The sequence below is a fragment of the Strigops habroptila genome, chromosome 11, assembly GCF_004027225.2.
Source record: "Strigops habroptila isolate Jane chromosome 11, bStrHab1.2.pri, whole genome shotgun sequence".
NCBI lineage: Eukaryota > Metazoa > Chordata > Aves > Psittaciformes > Psittacidae > Strigops > Strigops habroptila.
The window spans coordinates 19,112,244-19,130,312 of NC_046360.1; the positions used below are offsets into that span (position 1 = coordinate 19,112,244).

General features: G+C 38.2%; 1 protein-coding gene across 10 annotated transcripts in view; it reads right to left on the reverse strand.

Moving 5' to 3' along the window:
• Positions 1-18,069, reverse strand: part of ATG7 (autophagy related 7) — a 112,359-nt gene that overhangs the window by 59,368 nt on the left and 34,922 nt on the right. For 9 of the 10 annotated variants that reach the window (XM_030502167.1, XM_030502166.1, XM_030502165.1 and 6 more), the window contains one exon: positions 15,421-15,543. In XM_030502167.1, coding sequence (XP_030358027.1) covers positions 15,421-15,543 — 123 coding nt within the window. Of the gene's footprint in view, positions 1-2,670; positions 2,683-15,420; positions 15,544-18,069 lie in introns of those variants that run through there. The other variant, XM_030502168.1, reaches the window with a different exon arrangement.

An 18,069-nucleotide genomic window follows, 5' to 3' on the forward strand; every position in this document is an offset into this window, starting at 1 on the left:
AGATCTCATCATCCCTTCTAATTACACTGTGACTAAATGTTGAGGACGCTGCAGAAAAAAAGCAAAATTTAAGTCCTTTGTTTCTAAAAGCCACATTTCCCCACTTCCTCTTTGCCTGAGGCTTGCAATCTCTGTTCTTCTGAACAACTCTATGCCACTTGTAACCTCAGAACGTCTAAAACTATCTCACTCAGCCTACCCAGCACTTCAACAAGCTCCAGACCTCTTTCAAACTACAATAGATGCCAACCCTTTGTCCCCAGGACAGCTCAGCCCAGATTTCCAATAGCACTTGGTTTCTGCCTTGCTCCCACACACAGGACCAGTGCACTGGCATCACTATCACTCATCTTTGTGCCTCCTCTTGTCATCTTTGCTGATACTGACTGTTCTCACCACGCTTTGTCTCAAAAGATCCAGCCCGCCAACAACTCCTCCACAAACATACAAAAAACCCCACAGAAAAAGAGGCCATTTCCTCTCTCACATGCATACGAACAATAACTCATTAAAGAAATATGCTTAAATTGATGTCTGGATCGTGTCAACGCTGATGCGCGTTGCTCCAGTTAGAAAGAATATTAGTTTCATTTCTATGTGCACATTACTTTCTGTAAATTATCTAGCAATTTGGAGACTTAAAGAATACTACAACAAAACTCATCAGTCACTCAGCATCAGTTAAACGCTGTCAAACCTGCTGACTCATTTCATCTACATTTATTGCGCCTCATTAATTCTAGATCTAAACATTTTCAACAAAATAATGAAGTTATATATAACTCAAAGCAGCAGTACCTATAAATCTTTCAAGCCTTGTGGCAACTTCTTTAATCCAAAGTAATCATGTTTCCCTGTACAACAGGTCTTGTGATGTCTGTAATAGCATCTCACTATAGTAACAACAGTCTTAATGTTATAGCTCTCTTGAATGCCTGAAGTATTAATCAGATCTCATATTTAAATATGAAATCAGAGTACTCTTGATACTCTTCCTGAAACAGATATGCTAACCAGAGCCTCTCCATCATTTTAAAGGAAGTGCAATAAAGATCAAGACTATGAAGTTGGTTTTGATACAGGAGTCAAACATTGCAGCTTTCTGGTTATGCTTTACTCCATTACCTCATCCCTTTACATTGAAAGAACATTTCTAAATAGGCAGTCTATTCTATGTGCAGTTTTCTGTGCCACGAGTTCTTTCCCTTTGCTTTTAAACCAAAGAGAATAAAGAAAAATCCCACCTTAGAATGAAAGAGAGCAGATTTAATGCTAGAGCTGGGAACATCATTCTCCTTTGAAAGCAAAAGACTCAATGATGACAATATTCATTCTTCAATTTAGAAATTTCTTTATGAAAATAAAACTTTCCCTTTCAGAAGTGAGCCTAAATCCTAGCACAGTTTTCCAAATAGACTGATCTTTTTCCAGCATTGTCCTGAAAACTCACGCAGCAGCATCCTCCATCAACTATTACTTAGAAGGATGTTATTAATGCTACATTATACAAAGTGAGATTTTTCTTTTTTTTTTTTTATGACCAACCTTGCTTGAGTTTAACCTCAGTTGTGGAAATATCATGTTTGTGAGCTTTATGCCTCAATTTAACTAAAAGCATATTTAACAGCAAGTATTACCTCCTTCTCCCAAATCTCCAATTTCCACTGTATTACACGAAAATTCACAGTCAGCTCCTTGAACTTCAACAACATGTTTCAGCTCTAACCAAGATTTTACTTTAAGTAATCCAAATATAATCTACAAGCATAAATCTATATATTAAACACACATTAACCAATATTAAATTACATATTAAATGCATTAAGTTATTTGATCCAAATTCTAAACTCTAGATTAAATCCAGAAAGCAGAAATCTCAATAAAGTAGTCTCAACCAACACAAACCCTTTAATTCCAAGAAAGGCAGGATTTCAAGTATCTCATTACCCATATAAAGACATGGGGTTTACAGTCTGGACTCAATCCAAAGCTGTCCCCAGTTAATCCTCCCCTCTCTGGGGAACCAAAGACAGCTGGAGAGGATGCTGACCGTATCAATATCCATGCATGCTGCTGTCACGAATGCAGGCCAGCACAGTTGGACAAACCCACAAAGTATATGTAATTCAGTATGGAATTCTCTCACAGGAGCTTGCCTGTTCCATTGTGCCATCAGAGAAAATGTGAAGTACTACTGTGAAAGCAGCAAGAAAGCCTACAACCGTGGCTGGTCTTTAGAATACTGCCAGGGCTGCCTATAATGATAGCATTAAAATAGACCACCCAGCAGTCATTCACATGTGAAAGCTACAACAGATGCTCTTTAATTCTTTATCTGAATGAACCTCAGTCATTTAGTTTCCACAGTTCTTTTTAGTATTTCTTATAGCGAGCCAAACTCATGCAAAGAGGCTTCTTTTGGAGGCTGGAAATAACATCTTAGTTTGCATTTGTCCCTTCTTTGTCCATTATCTTTTAAAATTCTACTAAGAATTAAAATCAAGCCTCTATTTCATGACTGTCTATCCCTGAAAACACATACAAGATATCAGAATTTATTAGATATAAAACCATTGCCTATGGAGAAAGAGATTAAACTAATTTCAGGGATTGATATACCCTACCAGCCAGCTCTGTTCTTTCAAACATGCGAGCACAGCGATCACAGGTACAGCATTACCACTGTTCTGGTATGCACCATGTGTGGCAGAGGCACATCCAGAGATTAGCACATATAAATCACTCGCCCAGGAAGAAAAAAGTCTACACAACTGCCAACTAAGACAACTAATATGAAATGCATGTTTTTACAAGGGCTATTCAAAGAAATAGCATTTGTGGGAAGAATGAGTCATAGGAGGGCAGACTTCATATACTACAGTTACTCAAAGTTAGAAGACAAAGGGAGTTAAAACTTGGACCATTTTTTTTCTAAAATAACCAAGAAACATTACCAAAACCAGCTGTGGCACTGTAATGATTTTAAATAGCTTTGTTATGCCTTCGTATTCTCTTCCAGTGGTAGATTTCTCTTTTTCTTTCTAACTTGCATTTCGGGTTTGCTGTTGTTGGCACACTGTCTCAGCAGACACTAGATAAATAAACTTTTCAACAACATAAACACTTTTAAAACTGTATCTCTTAACCCCTATTCCCTGGAGAGGTTGGAAAGTAATTACTTAATTCTTTACAGGTTTCCTTGTGCATCCCTTCTCTATTTCTGTGACTTTTCTTTCTACTTTAGTTATAACAAAATAAATAAGCATCTTAGTACTTATCTCCACCTAAATCACAGATTGTATCTTTTCCTTAACTATGGATTTCTCGTGTAACCCACAAAATTGCACAGTGCTTGGCACACCAAGCAGCGTTCATCCATGTCACACGTTTTTGGACCTCACTCTGCTGTCAAGTTTCCCCTGGCTCCCCCCACATTGATAAAGAGATTAAACGACCCTCAGTCAGGTAAAGTCAAATTAATCAGTAGGCAGGTGCCATGACTATCTATCTCTTCACATGCAGATGTGGGACGTGCTGGTGGACTTGGCAGTGCCAGATTGACAGTTGGACTCCATGATCTTAAAGGTCTTTTCCAACTTGATTCTATAATTTCACACTTAACTTGCAGGGGATGAAATTCATTGTCAGGTAGGTTTGATTCAGTGCTATAAAATGACAAAAAATTATTCATGTATAGTAAGTACTCACATAGAGCCCATATTTTAGGATGACAAAGTACGAATGTGCTTGCACATATAGAATATTACTTCAAATGATTTCTATAATCTAGTTCTATTATACCTACTTTTGTGTTTTACTTGGAAAAGAGTCAGTTCACTTCTTGTCTTTATTTGCTATGGAAGAGTCACATGCCATTAAATAACCATTTTGCATCATTTTACACTTCCATAACAGGGCAGGATTTACATGTGTGCCTTCATGCACAGAGATTGCAGCATAACCGCAGCGTGCAGCCTTGGGGTCCCCTGAACTCACAGAAGGACTGAAACACACATTGGTACATGGTGCTTCAACATCTGTACTGGGGAGGATTCTGAACAGGACTTTGGTAAGTTAAGGACTATTTTTAATACATGTATTTTATAGCAATTACCTGAGTCTGATTTGGTTTTCTTTTCAGGCATTACAGAATCATGGCTTTATTTCTTTTACCTTACAAGAACCTCTGAGATTCCCCCACTTCTTGAACTTTAACTGGGCACATACACATATGCTGCTGGAACAGACCCATGTAGTCCCCTTCTCCCTGTGATCTGAGAAGTGGTTTCTCCAGTCCTACGTTTTAGAGTTATAACAATAATTATTCCTTCCAAATCTCTGGAACCTGTTATACTTGCTTATTTTGGTTGCTGTACTTGTTTAAAAGCAGACACTGGGCTCTGTGAGGATAAAGACAGGCAACTTGCAGAATCACAGAATGACTGGGCTAGAAAGGACCTCTCGAGGGCATTTTGTCCAACCCCCTGCTCCAGCAGGGCCACCTGGAGCACACTGGATTATGCCCAGACAACTTTTGAGTGTCTCTGAGGATAGAGAGTTCACAGCTCCTCTGGGCAACCTGTTCATCTAATCTAATGTCTCCTATAGGTAACCATTTTCTACCAAAAACCAATGACCCCATGAGACATTTGAATTATTCACATTCTTGCCAACAAGGTCCAAGGACTTGCATTTGGCCTTCCTGCCTTCAGTGACAAAGTGCTAATGACTTGAGAAAGGTAAAGACAAAACCAGTAAGATTTGCTTCATATATATTCTTACTCATGTTTTAGCTGGGATTTTCACTTCATACTAAGGCTTACAACTCAATCTAACTTTTAAGAGTATGTTTTTAGATATCAAGGACCTCTTCTCAATGCCATTAATATTTATCAGTAAAACTGCATTATTTTAAGGTTGCTGTATAACAATTAAAAGGCTTTAGAAATCACCAGCACCCCCTCAGAACGGCAAAAGTTTTCCTGTATTTGAAAATAATCAACTCAGTAACTCACAAGCTGCTCTTGCTTCATGAAGTATCACATGGGAAATTCAGGCCCAGTGTCCCAGACTCAATACCTAGCAAATGCAACAACTCCTCACTCATTTGAAGCATGGTATTTAATGAATATCTAGAGTGGGGTTTTTAAAGGTTGAAAGCCCAAGAAAATAGAAATTCATTCTAAAGCATTTTTTTTTCCCTAAATACCAAAACATTATGTTCTCCAAACTTAAGAATTGTTTTTCTATGGGCAACATTTTTATTGTATGCATAATGCTATAGACTATTTTGATGTCTCTTATCAGGTCAGACATCTTTCATCTACAAGCAGATGACTTTCCATCAGTTTGCCCTTAAATCAACTAAGGGATGTCATTGCTAAGGAAAAATTATCACTGAAATGATAAGATAACCAACCCTTATCTTCTCAGAAACAAATAGGCTCATCTTGGAATCAAATCTGGGTTTTAACTATGGAATTGGTCATTAATTTTTATCACTCCCAAGCTATCAGGTGGTCTTTCCAAGACTCCAGCCAAATCCATAAAAACAAGAATGTTACACAGCAGATTTCAGCTAGAAGCCAAGTTATGAAGTGTTCAAGAAAAAGATGTTGTAAAAAGGGAACTTCAGGAGAACCTGAGCTCAAGTAAAGCAAAGGAAATACCAGCACTTTATAGAGATGTTCACTGAAGTGGAAATGCCAAGGAAATAGTCAGAATCAAACAGAAAGAAAACTCAGGGCAGTAAGAGCTAGGTTGGTGCTAATTTTAAAGGCTTCAAAGTTGCCTGGTTTATGAACCTCTGCAAAATTAGTATCAACTTTAGACAACAATATTTGCATTACAGTAGCAATAAGGATGTAAATCTTTAAACAACCATGCTGGTGAAATTATTACATATGTCATAAAAAAAGAAACCCTAAGACATTGTGAAAATATAAGTTGAGAAGTAGTTTACCAAGGGTTCTTCATGAAAGATTTCCACACAGGATAGGGGTAAGTCCTAACATTGATGTTTCATTATTAAAATTTGCAATGCTTACTTGCCCCTGATTTTGACTGTGAATTAGCAATCTCTGGCATTAAAGAGAAGATGTGGTAAATCTGCATGATTTTTGGACAACTCTTTGCATTGTAATCAACTTCATTTTTTACCACTTCTTAGTTCTACCTATATTTACAGGAAAACCAGTCATTTACGAAATTGGACAAAAAAGTTACTACTGTTTGTACAGAAAGTCTTATAGCCAAAATGACATGCTGGCAATAACAACACGCCAGTGTGCTTGGTATATGTGCTAACTGACAGCACAAGCTTTCTCGCACAATTCTAACATGAATGCCTTCAGAGAAGTTTGAGAGGCACTTCCAGAGGAAATACTGATTGCCAGAAGAATGCAAACACTGTTAACAGTTGCATACTCTTGAAGACAACTTTTAAGGGTCTACAGAATGAAGAGAGTACGTTAACAACTGGGGGGGGGTGGCAGATGGAATGTCTTCATACATAGTACAGTAACTCAATTAACAGTCAAACATTCAGCAGTTTAGTGAATGCAGAGACACAATTGCCTCAAGAAATTCATAGCACCTTTGGGTAAGGCTGCAGCAGTATGTGTTTATTGAAATCTGCATCTGGTAGTAATTTGTCCAGCAGCAAACTTGGTTTCTTTTTTTACTTGAATGATCTACATGGGCCCATATACTCTGCAACTGTTCACTTGCACCAAGATGCACATTGTATAATTTATGTTCTTAATTATAAAACAAAGTTTATTGGCATGTTTGGCTGTGTTGTGTAATGTCTAATTCTTCACATGAGAATAACAGAATGTATATTGAACAGTCTATTCATTCTTCATTGAAACAAAATAGATTGGAATGGGAGAGATTTAATCCTTAAATTATTTTCTTCTCCGTTCTCTACTGGAGATTTTTCCTTTAGAGAAAAAGGAGTCAACATAGTTTGAAAATCTTTCTAGAAGAGAATTGCTTCTCTCCCCCCAAAAAAAGAAAAAAGAGAGAATGCAGGTTATACTCCTAATTTGCCAGATATTGTTTTAGTAATGATACACCTCATTTGAAACTGGGGCCTAGCCCAAATGACAGTCAGCAGGGGTTCTTATTAGCCAGGTAACAAGTATCTCTCAAACAAATGGTTAGTGCTGTAAAGTAGTAGTCCTCTTCTAGACATAGAGAAGTGCAAATAGAGCACAAGGAGAAAACAGACCACAAGCCCCCCAAAACTGAGATCCAATTACAAAGAAAGATTTTAGGATCTCAGTGCGTTAACTCCCCACGAATTTCAAGGTGTGAAACTCCTAGAAAACCAGGCCACAATTCACAGGAAATTCAATGTTCATGATTTCACTGTTTTGAAGGGATACACCATTTCAGTAATTCTGTTTCAGTTTTTAGGCATGGTCATTCAGCATTTACCTTAGAACTCTGGATAATCGTTACGAAAAAGGAAGAAAAGCACTTTGCAAAATACCTCCATGTGCAACTTAGCTGATTTTTTTAACTCCTTTGATCACCTTTCTTCAGATTATACAGGATTACATTTTGTGCCTGATTTGTAGATTAGTAGAATGTTTTGGCTGATGGAGCAGGTGAAACAGAAACATGGAGAATTACACCAAGACATAATGCAAGCAATTGCTAAATGTCTTAGAGGCATGATAAGTTTCTAAAGACATCAACAAATCCATGCTTCAGATCCTACAGCTTCAGTATAGCAGTTCACTTAAAAATTCTGGGTGCTGTGCTCATCATTAAAATATTCTAAAATCTTGAAGTACAACTTAATATCATTTACTATCATGGCACAAATCAAAGCATTACTTTCACCTCGTTTAGATACTGATCTCATGAGAGCAATTAGAATAAAAAGGAAAACTAGTGCAGCTTTGCAGCTGTACTTAAGGTACTGGTATTGTTAAAACAGGAGACATGAGAAAGCACGGATACTATGAGCCCTCTTGGTAGAGAATGTCTGCTATTGAACAGTACTAACCTCCACTGACCAGTACTGTTTGCAAAGAGGACAAACACTCCTGAATTATTACCTACACAAGCCAGTACTCAGAAGCTGCACAGGCGTTATGAAGAACACAGACTAAATATTAATGCTACAGCAGTTTCATAGCACCTGGAAAGGTGTTAAGAGTCCTAAGACTGATTTTCTTACAGCTATTTGTTGCACAGCATTTTCCCCTCACATAAAACCTGATTTATTTATTCATAGCAGGACTTCCCATTTTACAGCTATGCAAGATTTACTGTGCAATTTTATATAGAGATAGATTTAAACTCTATCAATGTTTTGGCACTATGACAGCAATTCACAGTTTAATACATGAAAAAAAAATTACCATCTGTTGCTCACCCCACTGCCATCATTCCACTTCTTGCAGGAGTTTTAGGCTAAAATTTTCCAATATATTTGAAATTTCAAATAAAAAACCACAGCTTGATATCAAAGCAGCTTAAATAAAAAAATATATATTTACGCTGAATAGTCATTATTTTCTCTGTCCCAAGTATTCTTACATTTGAATTTGCAGAGTTTCATTTCATTTTACTAATAACCACATAAGCTTAATGTATCTATCAACTTATGCAGCTCATCAGAAGTACCTTTTAGAGCCAGCATTTCCAAGTCAAAACTTGCAAGTAAAAGTCATTTATAAAGTTGTTCCCTACTTTGGAGACAAGCTCACACAGGATGTTGTGACAACATAGATTTAATCATTTGAAGTGATACGGGTAGTGTTTCTATCGCTGTCCCCACTTTTCAAATCTCTCTTTGAAGTTCAAACATTGATGAGGGTTGACTGATGCAAATATGTTTAGAACTACAACAGGCTACGCTCTGGTCTTACAGGACTCTCAGCTCAGAAGACTGGCAGGCCCTCATCCTTGAGACCTTCCTTGAAGCATTCCTGTACACAAAGAAATCTTTCCATTCTGTACAACCCTGCCATTAACTGTCCTTTTTCCTTCTTTCCCTTGGCTTCAACCAGAATGACTGCACAAGGCCCCTCCTGTCCTAAAGGGACAAATACATATTTATTCAAACCCAGCATGAAACATGGGTATTTGAGCACACAAGCTGATGATGTAAGTCCTGGGAACAGCACTGAGCATTATTAGTAATAATAAGTGAAGTCATCAGTAAAGTTATCAGGGGAAAGACAAGGAGATCATGTTATGGTACAAAATATGAGGGTGCTGAGGCGCTGGCACAGGGTGCCCAGAGAAGCTGTGGCTGCCCCATCCCCGGCAGTGTTCAAGGCCAGGTTGGACACAGGGGCTTGGAGCAACCTGCTCTAGTGGAAGGTGTCCCTGCCCGTGGCAGGGGGTTGGAACTGGATGAGCTTTAAGGTCCTTTCCAACCCAAACCAGTCTGGGATTCTATGATTCCATGAAAATAGAGGAAACACTTCACAGATATTTCTACATGCTTCACAGAGCAGCATAAGGTATCAGCAAAAAGACCACTCCTAGGTGTGTTCAAAGGCTATAAAACTCAGTTTGAACTGTTTTGTGTTGATGTAACAATTACCTCTCCTTGGCAAAATTTCAAGAGCAGAAATACCACAGATTCAGCAAAGCATTGCATGAAGGGCTGACTTACTCAATCTATTTTAGGCATGTAACAGCAAAGCATAATAACCAAAATGCATTAGAAATTTACATACATTTAAAAATCTACCATAACAGGGACTCGTTTCTCATCTGGACTATGTTCAACAGTAATTCATTTGCAGAAAAAAATTACCATTATTTGAGGATCTGGGAAATATTGTTTGATGAATGAAGGAAAATGATGACACTAATGGATATCATGAGAAAACTCAAAAAGAAAGAAACAACCCAGCTCCTGAAAGAAACCAGATTAATCTCTTAAGCTCTTCGGAAAGAGATTCCAGGGCAGGCCTGAATCTGTCAAAGTGAATTTCTCCTGAAATGCACCAGATTAAGAACACGAAGGAAAACAAAAAAGCTCAAAGACACAGCAAAGTCTCAAATACTAATTCGGGTCTACCCATAGTAGCGGGTTTTGTAGGAGATTTTTGTAACACCAAGCATATTTCAATCCTGCATCCTGCTTGGCACACTAACAGAAACAAATGCTGGAGATACAGAACTGACTGTTTAACATTATTGAAGTTGGGATTTTCTGTTTTGTTTGCGGGTTGTTTGGGCTGTTTTGTATCTTATTGTTTCAGCATCAAATACACTGCATAAGATCATGCAGAATCAGAAATAAGCAGGATATTTTTAATAGTAAAGCACATTGGAAATCCTGAATTTTCTTCCCAATTCAGATAAGCACAAAGTGCACTTTTAATACCAGTGCCTATTGTACAACTAAGCTCTGTTCCCCAAGAAATGGCCGTACAAATGGTCAGGCACAAACTTCAAGAGCAGAATCAGAATAAAAAAGGGTTTTCTATATTTCTATATTCAAAGAGCTCAAACGATTTTAGTGGCATGCTTTAGGGTTTGGTTTGGTGTTGTTTTCAAAATGCATCCTACCCTTCCAAGGGATAAGAATTCTAATCTGCATTGCTTGGGACCCAGTACACCAGCACAGCAAGGGGATTCTGCAAATACCAAGCAGGGTTCATTCACCGACCACAAGAACTTGTCATAAACTAGAGATACTTTGTAAGAAATAAAAAGACCTTTAAGTATAAAATTACTAAAGTGAAATAACATAGACATCATGACCTGCTGACCTTTATAATCCCATTCAGACTCCACAATCACATCTATCTGACCTTTATAATCACATTCAGAAACATGAACTCTGGTCTGGATTTGATTATTTTCCAAAATTCTTCATGATCCTCTTAGGTTGCAAAAGTTCTGCCACTTCTTGTGTTTTAATCAGCCACAAAACATGCATTTATGCATTTTATGGTTTTCTTTCATCCCAATAAAGCGTAAAATATAGTAAAGCTTCCTAAAGCATCCAAGTAATTTAGGAATAAGTAAGAAAGTATATTTATACTTGGGTCTTATTAAGAACAGAGAGAAATTATGTTTATTTGTGAAAATGTCTTGCATAGAAATCCAATTACACACACTCCAGCAAACTCATGCAAAAATCTCTCGTGTTATTATTGCTCTTTCTATCAATACCTGTCAATAGATGCTTCACACCCAGTGATTCCAAGAGCACTTACATATGTTCAAGTAAGGATAAGCCCAGTTACTTTGCTTATCTGGGCCTGGAAGAACAGTGCCAGCTGTTTCTGAAGAAAAAGGGTGACCATAAAATGAGTATCCCTAAAGAAGTGAGGTTCTTAGAAAATCTTATAAATGGGAATGTTTCTTCCACTAACTATGGAATCATCTTGACTATGGGCTTTACTAATGTGTCAGCTTTCACTTTCAGAAGTGTGCCTCATCAGTACAAACCAATCTTTAACACAGAGTAGTAGTCGAGTGTGTATCAGGAAATCTATGATTTTAGACTAGGTTAAATACAAAGAGCTCTCCAAACCAGCAAAACCCAACACACTTTGCAGGGTCAAGTCTGGCATATGTGGCAAGCAAAACAGCTGGTTTTAGAGATGCACTGTGATATGCACCCATTTTTGGGCAGCCCAGCCAAGTTTTGAACTGGAAGTCATGCAGTTAATTGTTGTTCTGCCCCCAAATCAGAAACTGCCTGCAGTTTCTGACTAATAATTCATGAGATGCATAGGCTTTCTCCATTTTAAGCCCAGCTACTAAACTCGACTTCACATTGAACAAGCATCACAGAATCATAGAATTATTTGGGTTGGAAAAGACTCTTAAAATCATCAAGTCCAACTGTTAACCCAGAACTGCCAAGTCCACGACTAAACCATGTTCTGAAGTGCCACGTCTACAAACATCAGAACTTTTTAGTTTCTTGTGGAATGCTTGTTTTACCAGCACTAGTGTATACAACCATAAAGTGAAAAAGTTTTAGTTAGGAATAAGGAGACAAAGCTATCTGGAAAACAAGAGTGCAGCTTTTACGTGAGATTGGGCAGATCCCAAAGTGAACTGTATCCAGTGGAAACAAGGTCTAAGTGCTGACCTGGGAGTTTCCCACAGCTCCTATTGGCCTTCACAGCCATGCATGCCATCAGAGCCTCTTGCTGAAGCTCAACATAAGTATCTAACTGGTATTAAAAAAAACCAAAAATAGAACCTAAATTAAAGACAGATGGGGAAAAAGCAGATGCCTGAAATTTACTGTCATTTCAAGACAGAATAGAAACACTTGTTAATTTTATTATTTACTGAGTAAACTGTCATGCTAAGCACGTCATGTAGAACATTTGCAATTTCCTGATGCATCTCATGTTAAAAAAATAGGTGCTCTATTGACTAAAGCCCTGTAATTGGAATGAAATTTAAACCACAAACTAAACCAGTGTTATGACTCCTACTCTGGTTGCACACTGAATTATGATTATATTCTTATCAGTCATTTTAAAAAGCCGAGGTCAAGGATGTCAAGATGGCATTAACACTTAGGTCAACAGCTCAGCACTGAAACAGGAAATTGAACAATGCAAGCAAAAACGATATTCAGTAAGTGAAAAGTCTTCCATATTTTACTGCAAATTGTATTGCTTTGATCCGGGCAAGCAGAAAGCATGCAGGGAGGCAAGGTTTTCATGGAAGCTTCAGGCCATCCAAACCCATTCTATTTAACGTAGTCAGCTGCTCCTACAGAACATGCATGACTTACCCAGAATCTTTTTTAAGCAACTCAGAAGCTATTTTATAAAATTAGTTTAGTATTTAGCTGATTAAAGCCTTTCTGTACACACATCATGAAAGCAGCTACGTATTTGTTAGGTGCATTAAAAACCCAAGAAGGTTAAGTGTGTGATTTAACTTAACATGCAATATGCTGAAGCATAAGACCACTATGACAAAACCTCCTGCTCTTCTGATCACAACAAAACATTCTAAGCAAAGCATACTATTAAACACTTCCAATGAATCAACATTTTAGGAGTGATCCCTTTAAAAAAAGAAGATTGAGTAGCTTCAGATCAGTTTTCCCCATCAGATACCTAGTATCACTTATTTCATATAAAGAGAATTGCAATACAATTATGATGTTGCTGTAGCAAATTTAAGGTTGGGTGACATGTAACTTTACAAGCTCATTTTCTTTACAGTGGAGCAACAGCACTGGTCAAATTTTACTAGATAGGAGGAAAGGAAAATCTTCAGTTATTAGGAGCCATTAGGAGTCAAACCCAACAATCATCCACAAAATGTTTTTGAAGAGTCTGAGTGCAGAAAGGCAAGTAACTTCTCAACAGAATGATCAAACGTTCTAGCTACCAGAATGGGCCATACCTGTTTTACAAAACCTCTCTCACTCCTTTTGTTGCAGTTTTTAGAACGTCAGGTATCAAGAATATCCTAAACCAACCTCAAGAGCACTGACCTTCATAAATCTAATGTCTCCGTTTTAGAGAATATATTCTGCCAGCAGCAGTTCAAAAGTAGCCAGGAATCTGAAAAACCATTTCACAGTTTTAAAACTCAGCAATATAAATGACACAAACTGCCCTGCATGAGAAAAATGAGCTCAAAAGACAAGAACAATTCAGCAGAAAATATACTAAAAGCACTCTCTTATGCACCTCAAAGTTTTAAAAACTGCCCCAGATTAGGTGGAGTGGAGGACAACAAAACCACCTCTTTCAGAGTCGGCAGTGGCACAGCCTAACAGAAGGGTAGGTCTTTTAATCCAAAGAAAGCAAGCACGCTCCAGGATCTGCAAATACTCTCTGCCTGTTAGACCTCACTGTTCATAAAGAAAAGCTTTATCAAGACTACTGAAATAGTTAACCCTGATAAAACAGATGAGTTTTACAGCAATGCTACATGGAAGCAACCAAGGAAAGTCCCTGGTTCTGCGGTAGCTGGGCTAATACTCACACCAGACTACTGTAAAGGGCATCCAAAACGTTATAAACACCTGTATACATTCTGAAGCTGCAGAAGAAACTTACTAACCAATCTTTGCAAAATTATACATTACTAACTAGGGTAAATGTAACTGGGTTTAGTGCTGTTATTACTGGCCTAGACACTTCTTACAGCCAAGCAAGTATGGCAATCGAACTACAATCACTCTTACTATTAGTGAGTAGCACCTGTTAAAGGCTATTTGTTTTCCTTTCTTGCATCTCTCTTATATATATATTTATTTTTTTCTAGGTATCACCAGGCTGTTTTAAGAATGCATCAGGTATTTCACAGTTTAAGTCTCCAGCATCTGCTCCAATTATTTTATACGGTTAAAACATGAAACAGAGAGCCAAGTCATCATTAGCCCCCACAAACCTTGGTAAGCAACACTGCTGAGCCATTTCCAGCTGAAAAAACAGCTACACCATTTGCACAGGCTACAGTAACTGAATAATCACTTCTCAAAGCCAACTTCAGAAACATCCACATGATATGACTCCACCAAAATTCAATTACAGATGTAGAACAGCACAGACATTTGCAGACGGAGGAAGGATTACACAACACTACTCAAATACAATAGTAAGACACATACCTCTTTCATTTTTTATGGGACAAACTCAGTATCACAACTCTTTATAGACACGTTATCACCCATGAGAGCAAAACATACCCCAATTTCATTCCACATTACAACTTCTGTCAGTAGAGAAATAAACAGCATTGCTTTCCCCATATTATAATCCATCAAGCAGTATAAAAATCACATTTCAGATTGAACTAAAATGATAACTGATTTCCTTACACCACATAACATAGGCTCACTTGGTTTATTTAAAAGCAATTCTTGATAACTCAGATATAAAAAGTTAAAGTAATTGAAGAGAATGTCAAACCTACCTAGGAACCTGTGTAAAGACTGTGGCTACCTACAATCAGTACCTGTATACAGCCCTTGAAATGCTTGCACAAACTGCAGTTTACACTGCCACAGGAACAGCCTAACAGACAGGAGCTTTCCTGATACCCATTCAGAACTGTCAAGCAACAACTGCTACTTAAAATATTTCTGTATTTCACAAAATGGGACAGCAATAAAATGAATAATAATAATAACAGTGCTGCACATTTCTAACTGGCTGTCAACTTGCATCACATCATCTGTTCTTACAAAAAGAATGATCTCTCACATCCAACAATATTTCTTATTCTATAACATTAAAAGGACACATCTTATCTTACTGGATGGATTATCCACGTGGCTTGTGTAAATCATCCTGTAAATCAAGCACCACTGCTGATGCTATCAGTGATTCATTTAATCACATGGTTATTGCTGAACCCAGGACGGTTATACAGCTGAGCATAAAACCAAGCACGTTTTACTGCCATCTCTTTATTCTTAAGATCCAAATTGCATTTTCTTACCTCAGCAGCCTGTGTCTCCTGGTGTAATAAAGTCAGACCTGTCAAGTCTTCTAAGAAGGAATGTGAAGAATTAAAAACTTTAGCTAGGAAATTAAACCCTTCTCGTTCATACTGGTCAAGGACCTGTCAAATAAACAAGCAGAAAAGGGTTTTAATGTCCTGAATGTGATTCATCATCATCATATTTTGCTGACAAAATAAAAGTACAATCTTTCTGAACACTCAGAAAATGACTTTATATTGTAAACAGGTAAAAATTACGGAAGAAAGAACCACCACTTCTCCCAACTCAATTTCTAAGGTGGGGAAAGGAGGAGGTAAGAGGGAAGAGAAGTGAAGTTTAAGATTTCCTGGTTTAAACATATCTTTAAGCTTGTAACAAGACAGACAATATGGCAAGTAGAAAAACTTAGCTGCGAAGTCATGAAAGGAGCATTTGAGCTACACAAAACACAGTAAAAGATTGTTCCAATGCATCAGTTAAGGGAAAGAACCATGCTGGGACAGATGAAAAGTTCTCCGAGTAAGTGTCCAAGTCCAACATCCTCCCAATCTCCAGAGATTCATGGTTCTGAGACCACTGCATCTTAAAGGCCTTTTTATTTTCCTACTCTGATTTTCCCAGTTTATCTTCTACTGTGAGAATCTTATACACTAGTATAAGAATTGCGAGGAAGGTTTTAAGTTATGCTCCTCTCAAACCCCTGACCACGACGAATTTTATTTCATGTAGACAGAGCTTAAACGGCTATTTCACAGGCTGATTTCATACAATCACAGAATGGTTTGGGTTGGAAAGGAGCTTAAGCTCATCCAGTTCCAACCCCTGCCATGGGCAGGGACGCCTCACACTAGACCCTGTCACCGAAGACTCTGTCCAACCTGGCCTTGAACACTGCCAGGGATGGAGCATTCACAACTTCCTTGGGCAACCCATTCCAGTGCCTCACCAGCCTCACTTCTTCCTTATATCCAACCTGAACTTCCCCTGTGTAAGTTTGTACCCATTGCCCATTTCGATCAAACATTACCATTAGATTTCAATCAAGTATGATGGAGATTGAGGAAAGAGAAGATAAATGTCAAAGATGTACATGATTCTACAAGCTTCATGAAAGCAGGTAGCAAGAAAACGGAAGGAACGTATGATCGAGCAATGCACTCGGTATCAACTGTTCTCCTCTTTCTGCTCTGAGTTCTACCCCTGGCCATTTATACCCTGCTCTATCACCAGGCTCACTTATTTTGCAATACACAGGGTTTTGTGGATTTGTCCAGTGACCCATAATCAGAAATTAAAAAAAAAAAGAAAGGAAAGCAAAAAAAAGATATTTAAAAAACGCATAGGAACATTTCCTTGGGTTTTTCTTCCCAAGATAAACACACAAAGACAAACTCATCTGACTGTTCACAATGCAATGTAGAGAACTGGACAACTTCAGCATTCCATTTGAGATGAGTCCTCCGTTCCATTATGTAGTGAAATTGCACTGTGGATGCACACACACATTTAATGACTATACTGTTTCAGAACTCTAACAAAGCAACCAGATGTGCAGAAGTCCCTCGCATCTGGCTCGCTGTGAAACACTGCATTCAGACATCAACTGACAAACTTGGATGGCGTTCACAGCCCTGCCTGTACATAATCCTCAAAGCTATCGGCATTAGCAAATGTGTTGCTATTACTTTCATTTGTTGGAACCACAATACAGAGCTTTGAGACATCTCTGGAGTGATGCAGGCCACATTGTAGTTCACACTATATTGAAACTGTAGCCTTATTCTAAAGCATTACAGCATATCAAAGAAATGCAGGGACAAGAAGATACTCTGGTCTCTTCCCAGAAGTAAAAAATATGGGATATGCAAATGTTATGAAGAGAGCAGGGAACAGAGTACAATCTTACTACATATGAGAAGTCTGTCAAATAGCCTTCAAATCTGGTTGATTTTGTTGCTCAACTATGCCTTGATCTTCATTTCCAAAGAGCTGGGACTCAAGCCTGAAGTGAAAATTCCCAAGTATTGCTTCCTCAGCAAGTACATTACTTCAGTGTGCCAGAGTGCTCTGTGTAAACTGCCTTGGTCTATTCCGGAGATGTGCTTAACCTTATTCCCTGCCCCAGCCAAATGAATCCTTACATGCTCACACAAAGCAGACTGCAGCACCACACTGACATCCACAATGTCCAGCATCAGTTGCGGATGAATCATCTGGAAGAATTGTTATTAAATCCAAGCACCCTTTCTATTGTGATCATCATGGAAGAGACTAGGAAGTCTACCATTAGGTGTCTTAATACAGAAGATTCGTCTTGTATTAGCACCTGTAGAAGCCTGAAAAACCTTATCTGACTATAAACTTGCTGATTATAGTTACTTTTCAAAATGGGAACAGCCTGCTGAAGAGAAGACCCCGCTGACTAGCTTTACAACAGAAATTCCAGCCACATGGCCCGGAGAACAACGTACCAGGGAGCCAAAGCATGACCTGGCACCATCACTCAGTTTGCTGCCAGAGCAGTGGTGGTACCCTTAAAGGAGGATACACTATCATGAAATCCTTTTAATACAGGCAGCAACTGAAGGAGCATTTTGTCACCCTCAGGGACTTTATTTCCCAATGCAATGATTAAAACTTTACAA